Here is a 22785-nt window from a genome sequence, read left to right as displayed (position 1 = left end):
AGCTAACTCAGCACAGACCGGGGTCAGACCTGGGATCTTTCTGGTCCTCAAGGCTTAGCTACTCACTGAACAGACTTGCAGAGACGAGTGTAGGTGACTGATGCACAGGATAGAAAGAAGTCTACACATTGAAAGCAAGTAACTCAGTTAAGCGATAGTAAATGAGTGCAAGGTGTGTCGAAGCACAGTTACAGCTAATGGCTCTCAAGCCAACATCAGACCCTTTGCCAGCATTGGCCCACGGGCACATGACAGGAGAAGTGCACTAAAGCCAGAATATGATTGGGTATCCTGGCACAGGGCTAGGAACGCCTGGATCTGCAACATGTAGAGGTAGTTGTCCAGAGGATTTCCAAGCCGGCCCCTGGGAGAGCACGGAGGAATGCTCCCTAACTAATCCTTTCATTAGGAATGCTTAGGAGCGATACACAAGAAATAACCTGGTGCCCCAGTATAGAGTACAAGAGAAATCTATAGCGACACGTCGCCTTAAACATACACACAACAAAAGTTAATGCTTCTTTGGCCTTTGTGAAGTGCCTTGGGCCATTTTTCTAGGTTAAAGGTGCTATATAAATGGAAGTTATTGTTGTTATAGCATTCAGGGAATTTACTCCCAAAGGTGGATCATACAGACAGGTTTCACTACAAGCGACAATATACATCGCCAATGCTCGGAGCAACCCAGCATGCGTGAGGAGGACCTGGAGCAAGGATTTAGCACAAGGATGGGGCAGGGGGCAGCATGTTCAAGGTGCTTACACCTTCCTTTATCATAGAAGCATACAACCCAGCAGGAGGCCATTCGGCCCATTGTGCCTGTGCCGGCTCTTTGAAAGAGCGAGCCAATTAATCCCACTCCCCCCCTGCTCTTTTGCCATAACCCTGCAAATTTTACCTTTTCAAGAATATATCCAACTTCTTTGTGAAAGTTTCTATTGAATCTGCTTCCACCACCCTTTCAGGCAGCGCATTCCAGCTCATAACAACTCGCTGCGTAAAAAAAATTCTCCTCTGGATCTTTTGTCAATTATCTAAATCCGTGTCCTCTGGTCACCGACCCTCCCGCCAGTGGAAAATGTTTCTTCTTATTTACTCTATCAAAACCCTTCATAATTTTGAACGCCCCCATTAAATCTCCTCTTAACCTTCTCTGCTCTAAGGAGAACAATTCCAGCTTCTTTTGTTTCTCCACATAACTGAAGTCCCTCACCCCTTTAGTAACAATTACTCCACAATATATCCCCCATCAACAGAAAGCAGGATACCAGGCCTTGCCACGAGTGAGCTACTGCACCCATGTCTCAGTGTCGGGCATTTGGCTCTGCGAATTGAAACATATATTGCAAGCTGTTAGTTCACTCAGGAATTGCTCACTATCAAGAGCCATTGTTAGTGAACATGTTCCTCTCCCAGAAATATTCACACAGCATTTACCTGAACCAAACAGCCAAAAAGCAATGAGAAAACCATCATGGACAAGATGTACCTTTGATAAGGCCCAAGTGGTTGAGGCAGAAACTATTGTCAACATTGAAGATTAAATTGGAAGAGGTGGATGAAGGACCAGGAGTTGAGGGATATGGGAACAGGGAGGGTAAATGCGATTAGAACTATTTGCTTATGCGGAGGGTAAACGCCGACTGGATAGGCCGACTAGCCTGTTTCGTGTTACAACTGCTAAGTATTTCTGCAGTGCACTGTCGTTCTCTATTGGACCCCTTGAACGGGGACTAGGAAGCAGCCCTTGGCTCTGCCAAATCGCTCGAGACCCACTAAAAGTAGAGCAGGTCTGCCTCCTTTATAGTTATGTTCTGCCGTCGGTGGCAATATACTGCGTGGCTGGTACAGTCGGTACCCCACAGGGCCACGGAGAGCTTTAAAGCTTCATCCTTTTAATAGCCTCATCCTTTATACAAAAGTAATAATCAGGAATCTAATTATTGCTACCCTCAGCACTTAAGGAGCTTGCAAGCTGATGCTTTTTAATAACTTTGAGCTTAATAGTTTGGAGTATGACCTAATGGGATTGAACGGATTCACACTGACTCGCTGAACAGTGCTGGTGAGAGTCCGTCCAATCCCATTAGGTAATGCACACTGCAGAACATGGTCCTTAATCACCTGTGGCAGGCTCAAGACTGAATCATTAATACGTTTTTGGGGGGACCATTAGCTGGTCCTTATGCCGAGGGTTCCCTCGAGGGTGCTCCTGATTGACCACTGTAACTTCGGCGGAAGATGAACGCAAACCCCGGATAGACAGGCTTTCCGCCGATCTTCCTCCGAAGCCACGACAGCCGATCGGGAGAATCCCCTCCCGAGGAAATTCCCGTGCTGGTCGTGAGCCCTTTCTCTCCCGAATCCCCTTCCATTTTGACCAGCTTGGATCCTGGAACAGCTGATAATAACCTGGTCCTCATCATGACCCCCTAGCCGTAGCAAATCAAGACAAGTTAAGGTTCAGATTGAGACCCACACATTGGGAGTCAGCACCACTGGTACAAGTCTTGGTTCAATATAAAAGCGGGTTAAAAGTAGTGAATAGATTTGAGGTTTGATTGACTGTTTTTTCTTTTTCCTCTTGGCCTTCTTGGCCACGACCTTTTAAATACTTAAAAAGGCTAATGGAAAGTTTGCCTTCATCTCAAGGGGCTGGAATACAAAGGGATGGAAGTTATGTTACAGTTATATAAAGATCTGATGATTAGATGCTATCTGGAATACTGATCAGTTCTGGGCCCCGCACACCTCAGGAATGATATATTGGTCTCGGAGGGAGAGCAGCGCAGATTCACCAGAATGATACCGGGGCTAAAAGGGTTACTTATAAGCTTTCATAGACTAGGCTTGCATTCCCTTGAGTATAGAAGATTAAGGGGTGATATAATTGAGGTGTTTAAGATGATTAAAGGATTTGATAGGGTGGATAGAGATAAATTAGGTGGCATAACCTTAAAATTAGAGCTAGGTCATTCAGGGGTGAAGTCAGGAAGCACTTAACATAAAAGGGTAGTGGAAATCTGGTACTCTTCCCCCAAAAAGCTGTTGAGGCTGGGGCCAATTGAAAATTTCAAAACGGAGAACGATACATTTGTGCTAGGCAAGGGTATAAAGTGTTATAGAACGAAGGCGGGCAAATGGAGTTAAGATACAGAGCAGCCATGACCTAAGTGAATGGCGGAGCAGGCATGAGGGGCTGAATGGCCTCCTCCTGTCTTTACTGCAAGCATCTTATTCCACACCGTGGAGTACTTACTTGTGTATTTAAAGATCAGTGCAATAATGCTGGAGAGCAACAGCAGCAGAAGAAAGATGATCAGAACCAGGAGACGTTTCTCAAGGTGGGTCCTGTCTGTCCAGCAGCCTCTCAGACCTTTGGCTTTCCTGAAGTTTATCTGCAAAATGAACAAACGCCATCGGTGGAATTAGCAGTCACCCGAAAAAGTACACTTTTTTTTTAAACGACGAGGAGGAGGCGTACGTACAGGCCAGGCCAGCAACGGCCAGGTACCTGCGCCAGGTCTCACCAGGGTTTCATTGAGGTGGATGGTGATCAGGGTTGGGTCATTGGGACACAGCTGAGCACAGGCCTCATCTCACTGTGGTGGCCAGTCAGACCACCGTTAATTCAGCAGGTAGAACGGGGTCGAGTTTCCGCTTTGGGCGCAATCGACGATCCGGGTACAAATTGTGCCTGTTTTTGAAAAATGTTTTCTGATTTTCCTTCTTCTCAAGTTTCCGCTCAAACTAATTTGCATATCACCCCGAACGCAAAATCTGCCATGAACCGGCGCAAGTGGACAGCGTTTCAAAAGATCATTTAAAAACAAATAACTTTGCTTTAAAAAATATTCCTCGATATATTTAAGAGTGGTAACTCAGTGCAGTTTGATTAATACAGCTGGAAACCGGTTTATCACAAAAAGTGAGCATTTTAATCAGAGTCTCTAGTCCACCACCTGTTTAGGGCCCAGACGGCTGAAGGCACGGCCACCAATAGTGGGCGAAGGATGTCGGGGACGGGCAAGAGGCCAGAATTGGAGAAGCACAGCGTTCTCAGAGGGTTGTAGGAGGTTACAGGGATAGGGAGGGCGAGGCCATGGAGGGATTTCGACACGAGGATGAGAATTTTAAATTCAAGGCGTTTTGCCTCATTATCTCTCCTCTCCTGCAGGCCGAGGCTTATGTTGGGGTACTGTATCACGGCCGTCAGCAGCCCTCTGGTGCATTACTCAAGCAGACGTTCTTCCAACCTGAGCCTGCATGGTGACTGTTGCCGGGCTACTCGATGACAGAGGACACTACAACCTAATCTAGCCCTGCACTCACCCAACGTCCCAGTCACACTGGACAGTGGGAGTCATTGAACAGCAATCAGGAGCAGGAACTCTGCACTCACCCAACGCCCAGTCACACTGGACAGTGAGAGTCATTGAACAGCAATCAGGAGCAGGAACCCTGCACCAGCCCCCTCTCTCCACCCCCAAAGCCTAATTTGCCGAGGCCCATTGTTTCGTCCCATTGTTGCTCCAGAACAGCCCAGGGATCACTTCATTAAAAAAACAAGTGGCGCACAGGAAATGAGGCTGCCAGAAGACACTAGATATCAAGAGGATGTATGAAATTACAGGGAAATAATGCGGCTTACCAAGAGAATACTGGAAGCGCGCCCAGAGGACGTCATGCTTGAACTGTATGGTGCGATAGTCAGACCACATCATCAGCACTGTGTCTGTAGTGTATGTACCTTTAAGACAGAACTACTTTTACAGCTCCTGTATACTGTAGTACCGGCAGTGACCATACCTGTATATAAGCCTTGCGCATGCCTCTGTACCCCCAGTCTTGAGACTACCCTCCTCCAGTAAATACCTGTTTATTGTTAAGTTACAGCATCCGTGTGGTTATTGAAAAACATCATACTCTCAGAATCATGGATCTAACAGTGGCGACAAGTGTCGATTCGAATCTACCTGCAACTCTGCATTTCCCTTCGAGGATTCACTCCGGGAGGGCGGTGTAGGAAAGTCGAGGCCAGGAACACGGGCGTCGACCATGAGCAACCGCCCAGTCGTCCAGCAGAGAGTGAACATCGCAGGGGAGGCTGTGGAGAGCCGGGCTTGGTTCCCCAGCCACGACGATCAGCAAGAGACTGACGACAGGTACAGCGCAGACCCTTCCCGGACAGCGGCGGCTGGAGCCGACCGACGGCGGAGAGAAAGCCGAGCAGCGTCGACGGGGTAAGACAGAGGGTGAAGCACACAGGGCGCAGCCGGGGGTTGAAAACCGAGCGGCGTTGAGAAAAAAAAAAAGCGGAGAGAGACGGTACAGCAACAGCCGCGGCGGAAACGGAAAAAAAAAAGAACGCGCAGAGCACAGCCAGGGCTCAAGGGCTGAACAGTGTCCGCGGGGAGAAGAAGGGAGAGCGCGGGAGACGCCATTGAGCCGCGGAGAAGGAAGAGCGCGGGAGACGCCATTTTTAGAAGGCGCAGCGGAGAAGAAGGGCGAGCGCGGGAAGGAAGGAAAGCGCGGGAGACGCCATTTTGTGCCAGCGGAGAAGAAGGGGAAGCGCGGGAGACGCCACTTTTGACAGTTAAATCACACCCAGGGATGCCGAAGAGTGGCAGTATCTCTACGTTCGATAATGAAGTCGAAGATTGGGCGACATATGTGGAATGTATTGAGGTGTACTGCAGGGCGAATGAAGTGCCAGATGCTAGGAAAGCACTGGTTTTGTTAAATTCCATGGGTGCAAAAACTTATGGGTTACTGCGAAATCTAATAACCCCAGAGAAGCCGGTGAACAAGAATTTCGAAAGCATAGTAGAAATCCTACAGGACCACTTAAACCCCACACCGCTGCTGATAGCAGAACGATTTAAGTTCCATAAAAGGAACCAACATAAAGACGAAAGCAATGCTGAGTACCTAACGGAACTGCGCAAGCTATCGAAACACTGCCAGTTTGGAGCGGGACTAGCAGATACGTTAAGGGACAAGCTTGTGTGTGGGCTACAAAGTGAAGGAACCCAGAAACGGCTTCTATCAGAAAAGGATCTTACGCTGGACAAGGCTTTCAGTATGGCAGTATCACACGAAGCAGCCGCAAGGGGCGCTGCAGAGATACAACGGAGACCGCAAGAATATGGCACCAATGAAATGTCCTGTGGAACAGGGAAGTGCTATCGCTGCGGCAGAACAACACATGACCAGAAGGATTGTTGGTTCAAGGACCAAGTGTGCAGACAGTGTGGAAAAGCAGGACACATAGCAAGAGTCTGCAGGTCTGGGAAGAAAACCAACAGTAAGAAATCTCCACAGGAGAAGTACAAAAAGGTACACCAGGTGATGGACAGTAGTTCAGACGAACAGAAAAGTGACACAGACTCCGGAAGCAAGGAGCTGGGTTGTCTGAAACTACATAAGGTAACCAAAATGGAGGATCACCAGACTATCTGGGTTACACTCAAGATAGACGGAGTCCAAGTGAAAATGGAATTGGACACAGGATCAGCCCTAACAGTCATAAACCAAAGGGACTACAAGCGGCTATTTTCACATATACCCTTGAAAGCTACAGAGATTGTCTTGAAGACGTACACGGGGCAAAAGGTCTACCCCAAAGGAAAAATAAGGGTGAAAGTGATATATAAAGGCCAGGAAATACCTAAAATGGATATGTATGTATTGCCAGATGGAGGACCACCACTGCTAGGACGTGAATGGATCTGGAAGATACAATTAGATTGGCATTCCATACAGGCACTGAAGGCTGAGGCCAAAAAGGATGACGATGTCACACCTGGGCGACTGTCAAAAATGCTAACTGACACAAAAGAAGTGTTCCAGGAGGGACTCGGAACACTAAAAGGCATAACAGCAACGATTAAAATAGAGGAAAATGCAAGCCCAAAGTTTCTTAAGGCCAGACCAGTGCCTTATGCGATCAGACCAGCTGTCGAAGCAGAGCTGGAAGGGTTGGAACGTTCAGGAGTACTGTCCAAAGTGGACTGGAGCGAGTGGGCTACACCCATCGTTCCTGTAATGAAGAGGTCGTTGAGTAATACGCCTGGGGAACCAAAGAAGGTCCGCATCTGTGGGGATTTTAAGGTGACAATGAACCCAGTCCTTCACACGGTACAATATCTGCTTCCACGAATTGAGGATATTTTCGCCTCACTATCTGGAGGTAAACGCTTCACCAAAATTGATCTAGCCCAGGCGTACTTGCAAATGGAGGTAGAAGAAGCTTCGAAACAATACCTTATGATTAACACTCATAAAGGTCTCTATCAATACAACCGGCTGGTGTTCGGGGTAGCATCGGCTCCGGCTATCTGGCAAAGGGCAATGGATCAAGTCCCGCAAGGGATCCCAGGGACCCAGTGTTATTTGGACGACATCCTGGTCACGGGCGAAAATGACAGTGATCACCTCGCCAACTTGGAGAAGGTGCTCACCAGATTAAAGGAGTATGGGCTACGAGCTAATCGCCACAAGTGCGAGTTTTTCCAGAAACAGATCTCACATTGTGGCCATGTCATCGATGAAGAGGGGTTACATAAGTCCCCTGAAAAGATTGAGGCAGTAGTCAAGGCTCCAGCACCAGAAAATGTGTCACAACTGAGGTCGTTCCTCGGGCTGGTAAACTACTACCACAAGTTCTTACCAAATTTGTCCACGGTATTACACCCACTGAACACCCTACTGCAAACAGGGGTACCATGGAAGTGGAATGACGAACGTAGACGAGCTTTCCAGAAGTGTAAAGAATTGATCACATCAAAAGAGGTGTTGGCCCATTTCAACCCAGCACTACCAATTCGTTTGGCATGTGATGCATCACCCTATGGTATTGGAGTGGTGCTGTCGCACAAATTCCCAGACGGGTTGGAGAGGCCAGTAGCCATTGCGTCTCGGTCACTAATCTCAGCCGAGCGCAACTACGCCCAGATTGACAGGGAGGCCCTCAGCCTAGTATGGGGAGTAAAAAAATTCAACCACTATCTGCATGGGCAGAAGCTCACCTTGCTGACTGACCACCAACCACTTGTCTCCATCTTTAATCCTAAGAAGGGCGTTCCAGTGATGACTGCACAACGGTTACAAAGATGGTCCCTGTTTCTAGGGGCGAATCAATATGAAATAGAATATAAAGGCACGAAACAGCATGGAAACGCTGATGGGCTATTGCGCCTGCCACTGCCTACTGTGGAGGAAGCACCAGCAGTGGACCCTATCGAGATATTTTATTCGTCAATAATTGAACGATTGCCAGTGACGAATGCGGATATAGAGGAGACCCGCAATGATCCGACGCTGTCTCGGGTATATGATTTGACGGTGAGGGGATGGCCAACACATGGCGACTCACTGTTGCCAGCATTCTCATTCAGAAGAGAACAGCTGTCAGTATGCCAGGGGACAGTGATGTGTGGATCCAGAGTGGTGATTCCACCCAAGTTAAGGGAGAGAGTGCTAAATGAGCTACATGAAGGTCATCTGGGGGGGGGAGTGAAAATGAAAAGTCTTGCTAGGGCTTATGTGTGGTGGCCGGGAATCGATCAACAAATCGAAGACCTACACAAGAGCTGCTCAGGATGCCAGAAGGTCCAAAATGCACCACCACATGCCCCTCTACACCCATGGGAGTGGCCCTCCTCTCCATGGCAACGGGTGCATATTGATTTTGCTGGTCCATTCATGGACTCAATATTCTTAATAGCAGTGGATGCTCATTCGAAGTGGCCTGAGGTGATAAAAATGTCCTCAACCACTACAGAGAAAACGATTGCAGTCCTACAGACCATATTTGCCAGAAACGGCTTGCCAGAGCAGATTTGCTCTGATAATGGACCACAGTTTGTGTCCGAAGAATTTCGAAAATTTATGAGAAGGAATGGGGTAAGGCATTACACATCCGCCCCGTATCATCCAGCCACAAATGGATTGGCTGAGAGGTTCGTACAAACCTTTAAGAAGGCGATAAAGGCCATGTGCGACGATGAAATTCCACTACAGCATAAGGTGGACAATTTCCTGTTAGCCTACCAAAACGCGACACATGCAGTTACCAACCAGACCCCGGCCATGATGTTCTTTAACCAAAGGTTGAGATCTCGTCTGGACTTGCTCAGACCAAATGTGCGAAGAAATGTTGAGGACAAACAATTCCAGCACATCAATGAGAAGCCGACAAGGAGCTTCAATGTAGGACAACCAGTCTTGGCCCGTGACTACCGAACAGAGAAATGGCAACCCGGAATGATATGCACAAGGCAGGGGCCATTAATGTACACAGTGGATGTCGGGGAGAACATTGTGAGACGCCACGTCGATCAGATCTTTGCGTCACAGGAACGAGTCAACCCCATGTCTCGAGTACCTGGGGATGAACCCGGCATACCGGTAGCATCTACCTCAGAACCAGTAGCAGTGGAAACCGATGAACTACCCGATGAAAAGGGGCCAGAATCGCCTCTGCACCAAGAACAAGAACCTCAGGAAAGGCGCTATCCCGAAAGGGTCAGGAAGCCGCCCCAAAGACTGAATCTATAAATGGACTATTGTTGTTTAATGTACATGTTAAAGTGTTAATTGTTATTTGAATATTAGGGGTACAACTAATCTAAAAGGGGCGGAATTGTAGTGTATGTACCTTTAAGACAGAACTACTTTTACAGCTCCTGTATACTGTAGTACTGGAAGTGCGCATGCCTCTGTACCCCCAGTCTTGAGACTACCCTCCTCCAGTAAATACCTGTTTATTGTTAAGTTACAGCATCCGTGTGGTTATTGAAAAACATCATACTCTCAGAATCACGGATCTAACAGTGTCCAGGTCTGGTCATCGAGACATTCAACTCCTGGAGACAGAGCAGAGAGGAGACACGAGGCTGACCCTAGCATCAGGGGACGATAGCAAAATACTGCAGATGCTGGAAATCCAAAAAAACAACAGAGAATGCTGGAAAAACTCAGCAGGTCAGGCAACATCTGTGGAGAGAAATTTGAGTTGACGTTTCGGGTTGAAACCTTTCTTCAAAACTGGAAAGAAAATAAAAAGATCGAAGGCAAAGCTGCGATCGAACAAAAGAAGAAAAGGAGACAATAAGACGACCTGAAAGACTTGGGTTTCTCAGCCTCGAGTATTGTGGGCAGTTTTGGTCGCCTTATCTGAGGAAGGATGTTCTTGCCATGGAGGGAGTGCAGCGAAGATTCACCAGGCTGATACCTGGGATGGCAGGAATGACGTATGAGGAGAGATTGGGTCGATTGGGCTTATACTCGCTGGAGTTTAGAAGAATGAGAGGGGATCTCATTGAAACTTATAAAATTCTAACAGGACTAGACAGACTAGATGCAGGAAGGATGTTCCCAATGGCAGGGGAGTCCAGAACTAGGGGTCACAGTCTAAAGATAAGGGGTAAGCCATTTAGGACAGAGATGAGGAGGAATTTCTTTACCCAGAGTGGTGGACCTGTGGAATTCTCTACCACAGAAGGCAGTTGAGGCCAATTCATTAAATATATTCAAGAAGGAGTTGGATATATTTCTTAAGGCAAAAGGGATCAAGGGATATGGGGAGAAAGCAGGGACAGGGTACTGAGTTTGGATGATCAGCCATGATCGCATTGAATGGTGGAGCAGGCTCGAGGGGCCGAATGGCCTACTCCTGCTCCTATCTTCTATGTTTGAAATGAGGAGACAGAGGTGACCTCGGGAGTATACAAGATAGTACTTTGTATGGAAAAAGGTCAATTTACCTCAAAAAAATTGTTAGCATGGGACAAGGGCACTGAGACTGAAACTAATAAAAGACAAGCTACATAGAATGGACAGCACAGAAAGAGACCGTGTGGCTCAACTGGTCCATGCCAGTGTTTATGCTCCACACGAGTCTCCTCCCACCCCTTTTCATCTCACCATAACCTTCTATTCCTTAGTACTACACTAGCACTGATGTCAGCAGGTTCTTTGTAGGGTACAGCATGTAGAAACAAAACCTCATCTAAGAAAACAAACTAGATGCTGCAAGAAGGGAGTGCTGGGTCTTGCGGACAGATGAATAAGATGCAGGCTTCCTTATCTCTACTCATCTTACGAGATTTATCTTGTGAACTCAACACCGCCAGAAAAGGGTAGACTTAAAAATGTTGTAAACATTGACTTAGTCTGGATTGAATGTTTCAATCATAATAATTATACACCAGTGGATGGTCCCACTCCACCCACTGTTGTGCCCATACGCTGGTGAGAGGAGCAACTATTAGTCAAGTACAGGGCAAGATGCGGTCACCCGTCGGGTGGGGGTGGGGCGGGGGGCGGATTCAGTCTTTATACAACATTTTTTAAATTAAACTGAATAAAGTAGAGTTCACATACTTTCTTGGATTATGGTACCAGACATGATCCATACAGAGCGATGGAGGGAGGGTCCCACACAGTTCAGTACATTTCTCACGGTGAGTCGGACGACATGGGACAAGTTTGAGATACGTGCGACAAGCTTGATTCATCCCTGGGAAATTTTTGAGCCGATCAGAAAAGAGTGACAATGTTTTTTTGTGCTATGGACACGTTCAAAACGTGACGTGTATTATACGCTAATCTTTCCGTCCTAACAGTTCTCCCGTGGCATTGCTCACAGCAAGTTGGAGGATACGCTGCGTTTCAAGGGCAGATGCATTATAGTACGTGTCACACATTGGCTGAGCAATTCCTCCCAGCTGCCCCAGCTTAGACAGGGCTCCCCGTACTTTTGGCCAAGTAAGGCCAGGGAGCAAGAAGCAGCTCCGAGGAATTTCCCCACCATTGTTAGGAACATAGGAACAGGAGTAGGCCAGTTAGTCCCTCGAACCTGTTCCGCCATTCAATGAGACCATGGCTGATCTGTGACCTAACTCCACATACCCGTCTTTGCCCCATATTCCTCAATACCTTTGGTTAACAAAAATCTATCAATCTCAGATTTAAAATTAACAATTGACCCAGCATCAACTGCCATTGCGGGAGAGAGTTCCAAACTTCTACCACCCTTTGTGTGTAGAAGTGTTTCCTAACTTCAGTCCTGAAAGGCCTGGCTCTAATTTTTAGGCTATGTCCCCCTAGACCTAGACTCCCCAACCTGCGGAAATAGTTATCCTCTATCTACCCTACCAGTTCCCCTTAATATCTTGAAAACGTCGATCAAATCACCCCATAACCGTCTAAATTCCAGGGAATACAACCCTAGTTTGTGTAATCTCTCCTCGTAATTTAATCCCTGGAGTCCAGGTATCATTCTGGTAAACCTACGCTGCACTCCCTCCAAGGCCAATATATCCTTCCTAAGGTGTGGTGCCCAGAACTGAACACAATACTTAAGGTGTGGTATAATCAGGGTTTTGTACAGCTGCAGCATAACTTTCACCTCTTTGTACTCTAGTCCTCTAGTTATAAAGGCCAGCATTCCATTAGCCTTTTTGATTATTTTCGGTACCTGTGCATGACATTTTAACAATCTAGGTACATGGACCCCAAAGTCTCTTTGGACCTCCACTGTTTCTAGCTTTTCACCATTTAGCAAGTACCCTGTACTATCCTTTTTAGGTCCAAAGTGGATGACCTCACACTTGTCTACATTGAAATCCATTTGCCACAGTTTTGCCCATTCACTTAATCTATTAATATCTCTTCGCAATTTTATGCTCCCATCTACACGGTTTACAACGCCGCCCATCTTTGTGTCATCGAAACACTTGGATATGCAGCTCTCTCTCCACTCCATGTTTTATCCAGTTCTATGTTGAGGTCATGAGGTGTAATTACTGCCCCTTCCCACGGTCATCTGGAGGGTAATTGCCGTCAGTTCGGAAGAAACCAGCACAAAATGACTGGCTTTCTTCTTTGCTTGTGACAAAGTGTAGCACCTAAAGTGCGTTGGACATTCTCGTGTAGACATTAGATTGGATCGAGCTGTCGCCGTCTGCCACACACCAAACAGGGCACTGGCCCCAAAGTATCCAATCCCAGAATTGCTAAGATTTCCTGCTCTGGATCATTTAAACACTTCCATACATTCCAATGGTGATGATGTTTCCAAAGTACTTCTCTGTCCCCTCACAGAGCCCCACGCTCTGACGGAAACTGTATAAGAGCTGTAATGTACCGTAACGCAAGAAAATGCCTGAACTTTTCTGAACTCTGTAAAAAAAAACCTTTACAACAAAAATAAATCAGCCCCAATACCACGGCACCTGTTTACACACACCCAGATCTTAGCCTCCACTTAACCTGCAGCTCAAATTCATTCTTCCCTTATAGCTCTGCACTGCATCCAATACTCTGCTCAATGATGTCGCTGGTTCCAAATATAAAAATTCTGCCCCATCATCGTTCCAAGGCAATTGTAGAACGGGCAAAACTTCTAAATGCCCACAGATTCCATGGCACTATTTGAAAGAGAGCAGGGGAGTTCTCCTGGTGCCCTGGCCTCGGAGCTAGAAGGTCGTGGGTACGTCCCAATCTAGGGTCTTGAGCACAAAATCCAGGCCGACACTTCAGTTCAGTGCCGAGGGAATGTCGCACGATCACAGGTGCCGTCTTTTGGAGGAGACATTAAATCCCCTCAGGTGGACATAAAAGATCCCATCCAATACTCGAAGAAGAGCAGGGGAGTTTATCCCCGGTGTCCTGGCCGACATTTATCCCTCAACCACCATCACTACAAAAAAAAAAAGATCATTTATCTTGTTGCTGTTTAAGGGACCTTGCTGTGGGCAAATTGACGGCCAGGTTTTTCTATATTACAACAGTCACTGCACTGCAAAAGTACTTCAATTGCTGTGAAGCACTTTAGGGTGTCCTGAGGTCGTGAAAGGCGCTATAGAAATGTAAGTTTTTTTCTTTCTTTCACAGCCAAAAAAAAGGTAGCACATCAGAGTGATTCTAGCTCAGATATCATTCATCGGGAACTTGGCATTACTGTGCTGAATGGCACCGGCAGTGGTACACAGACTCTTGCATGACAGGAATGTTAGATACAAGCAAACAAAAAGGAAGTGACCGCGTACGGAAGCCTTTTAATGTTTTGATCATTTATCTATCAAGTGAAATTTAAAAAAAAAATCTTTACAGGGGTGGATTTTCCTGACCTTTGCCCTCAGGGAACAATCCGTCGGGGACATGCTGTTCCCCAGTGCAAAGGTCAGGAAAGGGGGGAGTGACCAGTTTCACTGGTGCTCTGGGATTTCCAGGGAGGGGGCGACACATGGCCCAAGCAGGCCAGATGGAGCGAGAGGGGATTGTCCCAGCCCCCTGCCTCTGATGCCAATATCAGTTGGGTATCTCACGATAGGAGCAACAAAAAGGCATGATTTGCCCAGGGACCCCTGTGGATGAAGGACCTGTAGGGGGTCCGGGAGCAGTCTGAAGGTGAGCACCAGTAAACTTAAAAAAAAACACACGCCCCAGAAGCTTAAATTCAATCTGGATCGTCCACTGCTGATGGAGATCAGGAGGTCCAGGCGTCAAAGGCACGAGAAGCACCCATGTGTCTGAGGTCTGTTGTACAGGGCCTTGGCGAGACCACATCTTGAGTATTGTGTGCAGTTTTGGTCGCCTTATCTGAGGAAGGATGTTCTTGCCATGGAGGGAGTGCAGCGAAGATTCACCAGACTGATACCTGGGATGGCAGGAATGACTATGAGAGGAGATTGGGTCGATTGGGCTTATACTCGCTGGAGTTTAGAAAAATGAGAGGGGATCTCATTGAAACTTATAAAATTCTAACAGGACTAGACAGACTAGATGCAGGAAGGATGTTCCCGATGGCGGGGGAGTCCAGAACCAGGGGTCACAGTCTAAGGATAAGGGGTAAGCCATTTAGGACAGAGATGAGGAGGAATTTCTTCACCCAGAGAGTGGTGAACCTGTGGAATACTCTACCACAGAAGGCAGTTGAGGCCAATTCATTAAATATATTCAAGAAGGAGTTAGATATATTTCATAAGGCTAAAGGGATCATGGGATATGGGGAGAAGGCAGGGGCAGGGTACTGAGTTTGGTTGATCAGCCATGATCTCATTGAATGGCGGAGCAGGCTCGAAGGGCCGAGTGGCCTACTCCTGCTTTCTATGTTTCTATGTCTGCAATTGCCCTTTCCATTGGCACAAGGCCCCGCCAGAGGCACCCCTGGACCATGTAAATGACCCGGTACAGGAAATCCTGGTGATTCTGGGACTGGATTCTAGTGCCAGTGTGCAGGGCAGCAGAAAAACCCACCCTAATATCTACGTGGGAACATCCTTCACACTTCAGGTGCTGCACGTCGCCACATCCGTGTCACACTCGATGGTCTCAATGAGTTCAGCAGAATTTGTTGACTCCATGATCAGGGCTTTCCTCGATATGGGGGGATTGGGGTAGACGAGGAGCATGGGTCAGGGCTCACTGAGCACTAGGCGAGTGCAGGGTTTGATGTGTAGCCTCTTGGCATACTGACATGGACTGCCAGAAGCTGGGTCCTTTTGGCTAGTGGGTTGGGCCATGTTAGAGGGGATGGCAGGATTGGGGTGGCCCTTCTGAAAGGGGACCCTACACCTCTTGGTGGTTGGCTCGTTCCATATGTAGTCCATGCATCACTCTCGCGGACTGGCAAATACCTCACAGTCGCTTTGTCCACTTTTGTTGCCACTAATGGAACTGGGCAAAACTGCTGGCCATGGTGGACCCGTCTCTCGTTGGGGGAAGGCCAAGTAGGAATGAGGCGAGTTCTTGGGGGAGGGAGGTGGGGGAAGCAATACCGGTCGGTCACTGGAGTCTCCTAGATCTTTATCTAGAAGGGCTGGAACAGGCACACGACCAGAAGAAGAACAAACTTGCATTTATATCGCACCTTTCATGACCTCAGGATGTCCCAAAGCTCTTTATAGCCAATGAAGTGTAGTCACTGTTGTAATGTAGGGAAATACAACAGCAAATATGCTAACAAGCAAAGTCCCACAAATAGAGAGATAAATGACTAGATCATCTGTTTTTTTGGCTTTGGTTGAGGGATAAATATTGGCCAGGATATCGGGGAGAAGTCTCCTGAATATGTGCAGCAGAGTTTCTGTCTGGCCGGGGTTTTGCCAACATTCCCGTCAGGATTGGTTGGAATTTGTGGAATGGCGGTGGGTTGGACTTTGGCACTGGTTGTCTCATTCTCCTACCGCAGTTATCCCCCATCCCTCTACTACTCTCCATAGTTTACATATTTCAGCCAGAAATGGGCATTCAAATTTTGTCCTGGCAATTTGAATTCCTTGATTAATGAAACAATTGCAAACAGCGGGAACTGATATGATAGCAGAATACTGCGGATGCCGGAAATCCGAAATAACAACAGAAAACGCTGGAAAAACTCAGCAGGCCAGGCAACATCAGTGGAGAGAGAAACAGAGTTAATGTTTCAGGTCAATGACCTTTCGTCAGAACTGAGAAAAAAAGCAGGAAATGGAACAGGTTTAGGGGCTGGGAAAAGGGGGAGGGGATGAAAGAACAAAAGGGAAGGTCAGCGATAGGATAGAAAACAGGAGAGATTGAGAGACATTAAGAGATATTCAAGGCGAGAGGAGATGGTAATAGGACGGGTTAAGGAACAAAGGATGGCTCTAGATGAAGTGTGAATTGCGCGGGCAGAATGAAAGACAGCTGCCCTGTGGGAGGGAAGAAAAAAAAAAGGGGGGCCAAACAAAAATTGTGGATTAAAAAATATATATATATATGTGATAGGGGCCGAGGTTATGATCTGAAATTGTTGAACTCTATGTTGAGTCCAGAGGGCTGTAAAGTGCCTAATCGAAAGATGAGATGCTGTTCCTCGGGATCTGATGGTTTGTTTGTTTTCGACATACTCGAGATAAAACACACTTGAGGCCCAGACATTCTGGCATGGCCATTTTTGGGCAGGTGGGGGTGGGGATTGGGGAAAGGTACAATCGCTGTGCCTGAATGGCGAGACCAGCGGCTCCCCCGATATTGGGCCTCATTTCAATGGAGCCAGCGAGGCGATGAGAGCCCACTGCCAGCGAGTAGTGCAAGATTGGGTCCTCGGGGTAAGTGGGTCCAGGGGGTCAGGGGTCGAGGCCGGTGATTGGGCCCGGGGTCAGGGGTCAGAGGCAATCGGTGCCTTTAATGTGGGGTCAGGAGGAGCCGTCCTGCTGTGCCCGGCTCCACATTCAGGTAAGTTACTGACCTCCTTGGTTGGGCCTCGCAGGCAAGCCCGAGGCCTCGTTTCCCTGGGCACAGCCGTCGATCTCGCTGGCTGCCTCAGGCCAAACCAGTGTTGGAAAGCAGGCATTCGGCCCCTCATTTGCATATGCAAAAGGGGCCAACGTCCACCTCAGGCGTGGGAGGAACGCCTTTTTTTTGTCCTTACACAACATGGCAGGCAGCGCGGTTCAACGCGGAAATGCGCGAATGTTTCCTGCCCGCCATGTTGGGGCTGCGTGGACAAATGCCAAGGCCTTTATATTTATATATACTCGCAGTAATACTTGAGTGCCTATTCAATAAGAAATTTAGCCAGTGGGCCAACCAGCAAACATTGCCTACTGTGCCTTTGTATTATCCAATGGATGCTTAACAAATGTCCAGGAGATGGGGCCCAAATTTCTTGTAAACTTATGATGTCACATCTACGGCATACGGTTAAGGTCTCCTCTGGTGTTATTTTGCCAGTAGTGCACATCATAGAAATTTACAGCACAGAAGGAGGCCATTCAGCCCGTCGTGTCTGTGCCGGCCGAAAAAGAGCCATCCAGCCTGATCCCACTTTCCAGCTCTTGGCCTTGTAGGTCACGGCACTTCAAGAGCATATCCAAGTACTTTTTAAATGTGATGAGGGTTTCTGCCTCTACCACCCTTTCAGGCAGTGAGTTCCAGAACCCCACCACCCTCTGGGTGAAAAAAGTTCTCCTCAACTCCCCTCTAATCCTTCCACCAATTACTTTAAATCTACGGCATGATCTGAAGGTCAGTGTATTTTGTGGTACAGGAAACTCTCTTTTAACTGGCACCTAAATAACCGGAAAACTCTTAACTGGCAAAATTCAGGAGTAGGTTCAGGTAAGTTTTACTTCATATTAGTGGCAGTTCCTGGCTCTGTGGCTGTGTAACTGGGGTTCGTGCACTTGTTGCTAAGCAACAGGGACGCTTGGTCTGTGGCTGGAGTTCCTGCACATGTTGCTAAGCAACAGGGAAGCCTGGATTTGTTGCTGTGTACGGAGCTCTCGTACCTTTTAACTATACCTCCCTGTAATCCGGACTTTTTGATAAACCGGCACCACGCCGGTCCCGTTGGTGCCGGATAATAAAGAGTTTCCTGTACAAGACTGAAGTCAATAGGGACAATGAGGAAAAGCACTGACTGAAGTTTTCAGGCCCGAGTAGAGAAGTAGCTTGAAGTGAGTTGTAATTCTCCCCCAATCCGATACCATTTAGGGTCATTGCCCAGTGCCGCAGCTTTCAAATATTCCAAATATTGTACTGAGGGTATCAGAGAACAATAGAAGAGCGTAATGAATTGGAGTCATCTGAAGGTCAAAAGTGAGTAACAGAACAAATACTGACTGGAATTTTACAGAACAAATAATTAGTGTGCATAGCGATGGATCAGGAGCCGAGCAGTCAATGTCTGGTACACACTCAATGTATCAGGGCCAGATACAGAACAGAAAAACGGGACACATTTAGGAGCAATGACTTCAATCGGACAACAACAACAACTTGTATTTATATAGCACCTTCAGCATAGTAAAACGTCCCAGGAGTATTTTAAGACTAAAATTTGACACCGAGCCACATAAGGATAAATTAGGGCAGGTGACCAAAAGCTTGGTCAAAGAGGTAGGTTTTTAAGGAGCGTCTTAAAGGAGGAGAGAGAGGTAGCGAGGCGGGCAGGTTTAGGCAGGGAATTCCAGAGCTTAGGGCCTAGGCAACAGACGGCACGGCCACCAATGGTTGAGCGATTATAATCAGGGATGCTCAAGAGGGCAGAATTAGAGGAGTGCAGATATCTCGGGGGGAGTTGTGGGGCTGAAGAAGATTACAGAGATAGGAGGGGGCGAGGCCATGAAGGGATTTGAAGACGAGAATGAGAATTTTGAAATCGAGGTGCTGCTTAACCGGGAGCCAATGTAGGTCAGCGAGCACAGGGGTGATGGGCGAACGGGACTTGGTGCGAGTTAGGACACGGGCAGCCGAGCTTTGGATGACCTCAAGTTTACGTAGGGTGGAATGTGGGAGGCCAGCCAGGAGTGCGTTGGAATAGTCAAGTCTAGAGATAACAAAGGCATGGATGAGAGTTTCAGCAGCGGATGAGCTGAGGCAAGGGCAGAGACAGGTGATGTTACGGAGGTGGAAATAGGCGGTCTTAGTTATACTGCGGATATGTGGTCGGAAGCTCATTTCAGGGTCAAATATGACATCAAGGTTGCGAACAGTGGGGATGGGTCACAGTCTGTACAGACAGAATGTCCAGGTCAGGTTTCATTTGATTGCCGAATTTGTACTGGAACAGTATAAATATATAAACCATACACATAGGGCTGTCTCCCGAACTGAACGCGACCCCCAGCCATATTTCATTACCGGTTCCAATCCATGCTTAGCCCACAGATCTGTGAAGATGGCAGGAAAAGTGGATAAGGCTGCAGAAGCATACAAGATCCTTAGCTTTATAAACAGAGGCTAAGAATACAAAAACAAGAAAGATATGTTAAACCTTTATAAAACACTGGTTAGACCTCAGCTGGAGTATTGGCCCAGATATTGCTGTGGAGTTTTGATTCCACAGCGTGAGATTTTTTTCTTTGCCAGGTTCCCTGCCTGGAAGTCAGCCTGATTGACAGGCTTGGCTTCCAGTCGGGCGGGGAACTCTCTGGAGCAGGCCGCAGCCCCAGGTAGGGAGCTTGCAGCTGCCAGTGGGAGTGTGGGGGGGCCCGATCCTCAACCCCGGGTGGTTTTTGCTTGTGTGGGGAGGGGTGTGGTGGGTGGGGTCTGATCCTAGGGAAGAAGGGAAGCACTCCTGCTCCTCCTGGCCCACAAGCAGTGCTGTTAAAGGCTCTTACCTTTCCTCCGAAGCTGTCCTCGCCTCCCTTGAGCTGCCAAGGTTTCCGGAGGCCTGGGAAACTCGGTCGGCCAAGGTTAAGACTGTAAAGCAGGTTAAATGTGAGGCTCCCAGCCTCATTAAAATATTTAAATGGGCAACTCGCCTGTTGGGAGTGGCTGGCTCCCCATCCTCTGTCCCGCCTCCATTAAACTTGGAAGTGGGTGAGTTGGAGTCGGGTTTGAGATTTTAAAAACTCACCCGACCCCAACCCACCTGTTTTTGGGGGTTAAAATTAACTCCATTGTGTCCAATTCTAGGCACTGTAGGAATTAGCGAATTCCTACAAATAACTGAGATCGACACCAGAGAGCGATTAAACAGGCCTTTACTCAACGGAGATGCCACGAAGACTGACTGGGCAGTCCCGTGGTTTGCGACGTGATGTCATCGCGTTTGCCTGCGTTTTCCTGCGCTCTTAAAGGGGCCACGCCCCGTACAAGCAAACTCTGTATACAAAACACAGCAATGCCTAACACAATGGTACAGGTTTAGGTTGGTGTTAGAACCTCGTTAAAGAGAATTATATACAGTTAGCCAGAGTCATTCAGTGGTTCTGCCACAGCACCACACTTTAGGATGTCAAGACCTTGGAGAGGGTAGAGGAGGTTTACTAGATTGACAACAGGGATGAGGGACTTCAGTTATGCGAGATTGGAGAAGCTGGGATTGTTCTCCCTAAAGAGAAGGTTAAGAGGAGACCTAATAGAGGTGTTCAGAATCATGAGGGGTTTTGATAGAGTAGATAGGGAGAAACTCTTTCCACTGGCAGGAGGGTTGGTAACCAGAGGACACAGATTTAAGATAATTGGCAAAAGAACCAGAGAGGAGAGGAGGACAATGTTATTTTTTTTACACAGCCGTTATTGCGATCTGGAATGCACTGCCTGAAAGGGTGGTGGAAGCAGATTCAATTGTAACTTAGAAAAGAGAATTGGATATATACTCAAAAGAAGAAACTTGCAGGGCTATGGAGAAAGAGCGGGGGGCGGGGGGGTGGGGTGGTGGGAGGGAAGAGTGGGGCTAAATGGACTTCTCTTTCAAAAATGGGTCGAATGGCCTCCTTCCTAGATATATTTCTTAAGGCTAAAGGGATCAAGGGATATGGGGAGAAGGCAGGGACAGGGTACTGAGTTTGGATGATCAGCCATGATCTCATTGAATGGCGGAGCAGGCTCGAGGGGCCGAATGGCCGACTCCTGCTCCTATCTTCTATATGTTTCTATGTTTCTTCTGTGCTGTAAGATTCTATGATTCTAACAACATCCCTTCTACAATTGCAGTCAATGTGCAGACCACAATTTCTAGGCTACTTATTAAAAAATTAAGAAAAATATATTTTAAAAAGGGACAGCCATCAGACTCCAAGGCGCCAGTGAAACAGCTCCTTCCCCCTCCGCTGTGTTGCTTGGCATGTCAGTCCAGCAAAGTACACAATTTGCCTAAACATTTTAGATTACAAACCCATATCTTGATTAATGAACAATGAATAACTCAGCAAGAAATTTAAAAAAAAATTAAAACATAACCAATTTATGGATACGTTGCTACGAGGTGACCTGTGGTGCTGGGGGATTGGGAAATACCGCAAGAGCCTTTGTGGAAAATTCAGAGGCAGAGGGTGAAGCCTGCCATGTGTTTGTCATTTACTACATCCAAAACTCCACATTTTTATAAGTTAAAATACTGGCAGTAAATCTTGGCTTGGCATTTAGTGAGAGTAAAACAGAACAGTGCAGCAAGAGGCCAAAATCCGATTTGAAGGATCTAGGCTTGTAGTGACAATTGGCTCATTCTCCCGCTCACTGAGGGGTTAGAGAGACTGAATGCCAGTGTCACTGTCTCTCAACATCTAGACTGTGCTTGGAGCCAGTGCATAAACAATAGGAAATATATCAGTGCCCAATCTCCAAAATGGTCATTGTTTTTCTACAAGCTGCACTTCCTGTAGCGGTGAAAGACATTATTGAGTCTGTACTCACTTTACATATGGTTAGTGCTGATTTATTAGGTCCACAGGGATGATTTAGTGTCAAGATATCATTAACCTCCAAGCTGATGGCTGGCATCTTGAACTGAGGGACACGAGTGGCAATTCCTCCCCAGTATAACAGGTCAGTTAAGGAGCAATGATCAGGGCAGCGGTCAGGGTTAACGCTGCTCAAAAGAGGTTTTATTTATTTATTTTAAAAAGTGGGTTACGTTAGATCTACTGCATGCTCTGGTTCAGACCCCACCTTCAACACCCCCTGCCGCTACCTCCCTCCCCCGTTCAACTACGTTATATGCCAAGGGAGCCTGAAGATGTCTAGAAGGGTACAGTAATGTCCTTTAAAGTCAACATGCAAGAATGTACTTGCATCTATATAGCACCTTTCATGTCCTCAGAATGTTCCAAGAGTGCTTTACAGCCAACGTAATACTTTAGAAATATAATCATTGTTGTTTTGTAAGCAGCCAATGTGTGTGCAGCAAAGTCTCACCAGCAGCAATGTGATCAATGAGAAGTTCATCTATTTTGGTGGTATTGGGCGAGGGATAAGTATTGGCCCGGGCACATCCCCTACTCTTCTTCAAATAGTGCCATGGCATCTTTTACATCCTCCTGAGGCAGACTGGGCACCTCTGACTATACTGCACTTGGTGTCAGC

At 47.3% G+C, this 22785-nt stretch overlaps 1 protein-coding gene across 2 annotated transcripts in view; it reads right to left on the bottom strand.

The window, feature by feature from the left end:
• LOC147100498 (endothelin-converting enzyme 1-like) overlaps positions 1–22785 on the bottom strand; it is a 312062-nt gene that overhangs the window by 147150 nt on the left and 142127 nt on the right. For both annotated transcript variants that reach the window (XM_085966797.1, XM_085966796.1), the window contains one exon: positions 3260–3398. In XM_085966797.1, coding sequence (XP_085822923.1) covers positions 3260–3398 — 139 coding nt within the window. The remainder of the gene's footprint in view (positions 1–3259; positions 3399–22785) is intronic.

The sequence above is a fragment of the Somniosus microcephalus genome, chromosome 25, assembly GCF_052327205.1.
Source record: "Somniosus microcephalus isolate GS21.2 chromosome 25, FLI_Smic_1.0, whole genome shotgun sequence".
NCBI classification, from domain to species: Eukaryota; Metazoa; Chordata; class Chondrichthyes; order Squaliformes; family Somniosidae; genus Somniosus; species Somniosus microcephalus.
Note: the sequence above shows the minus strand (reverse complement) of the source record. Positions and strands in the feature narration are given on the sequence as shown.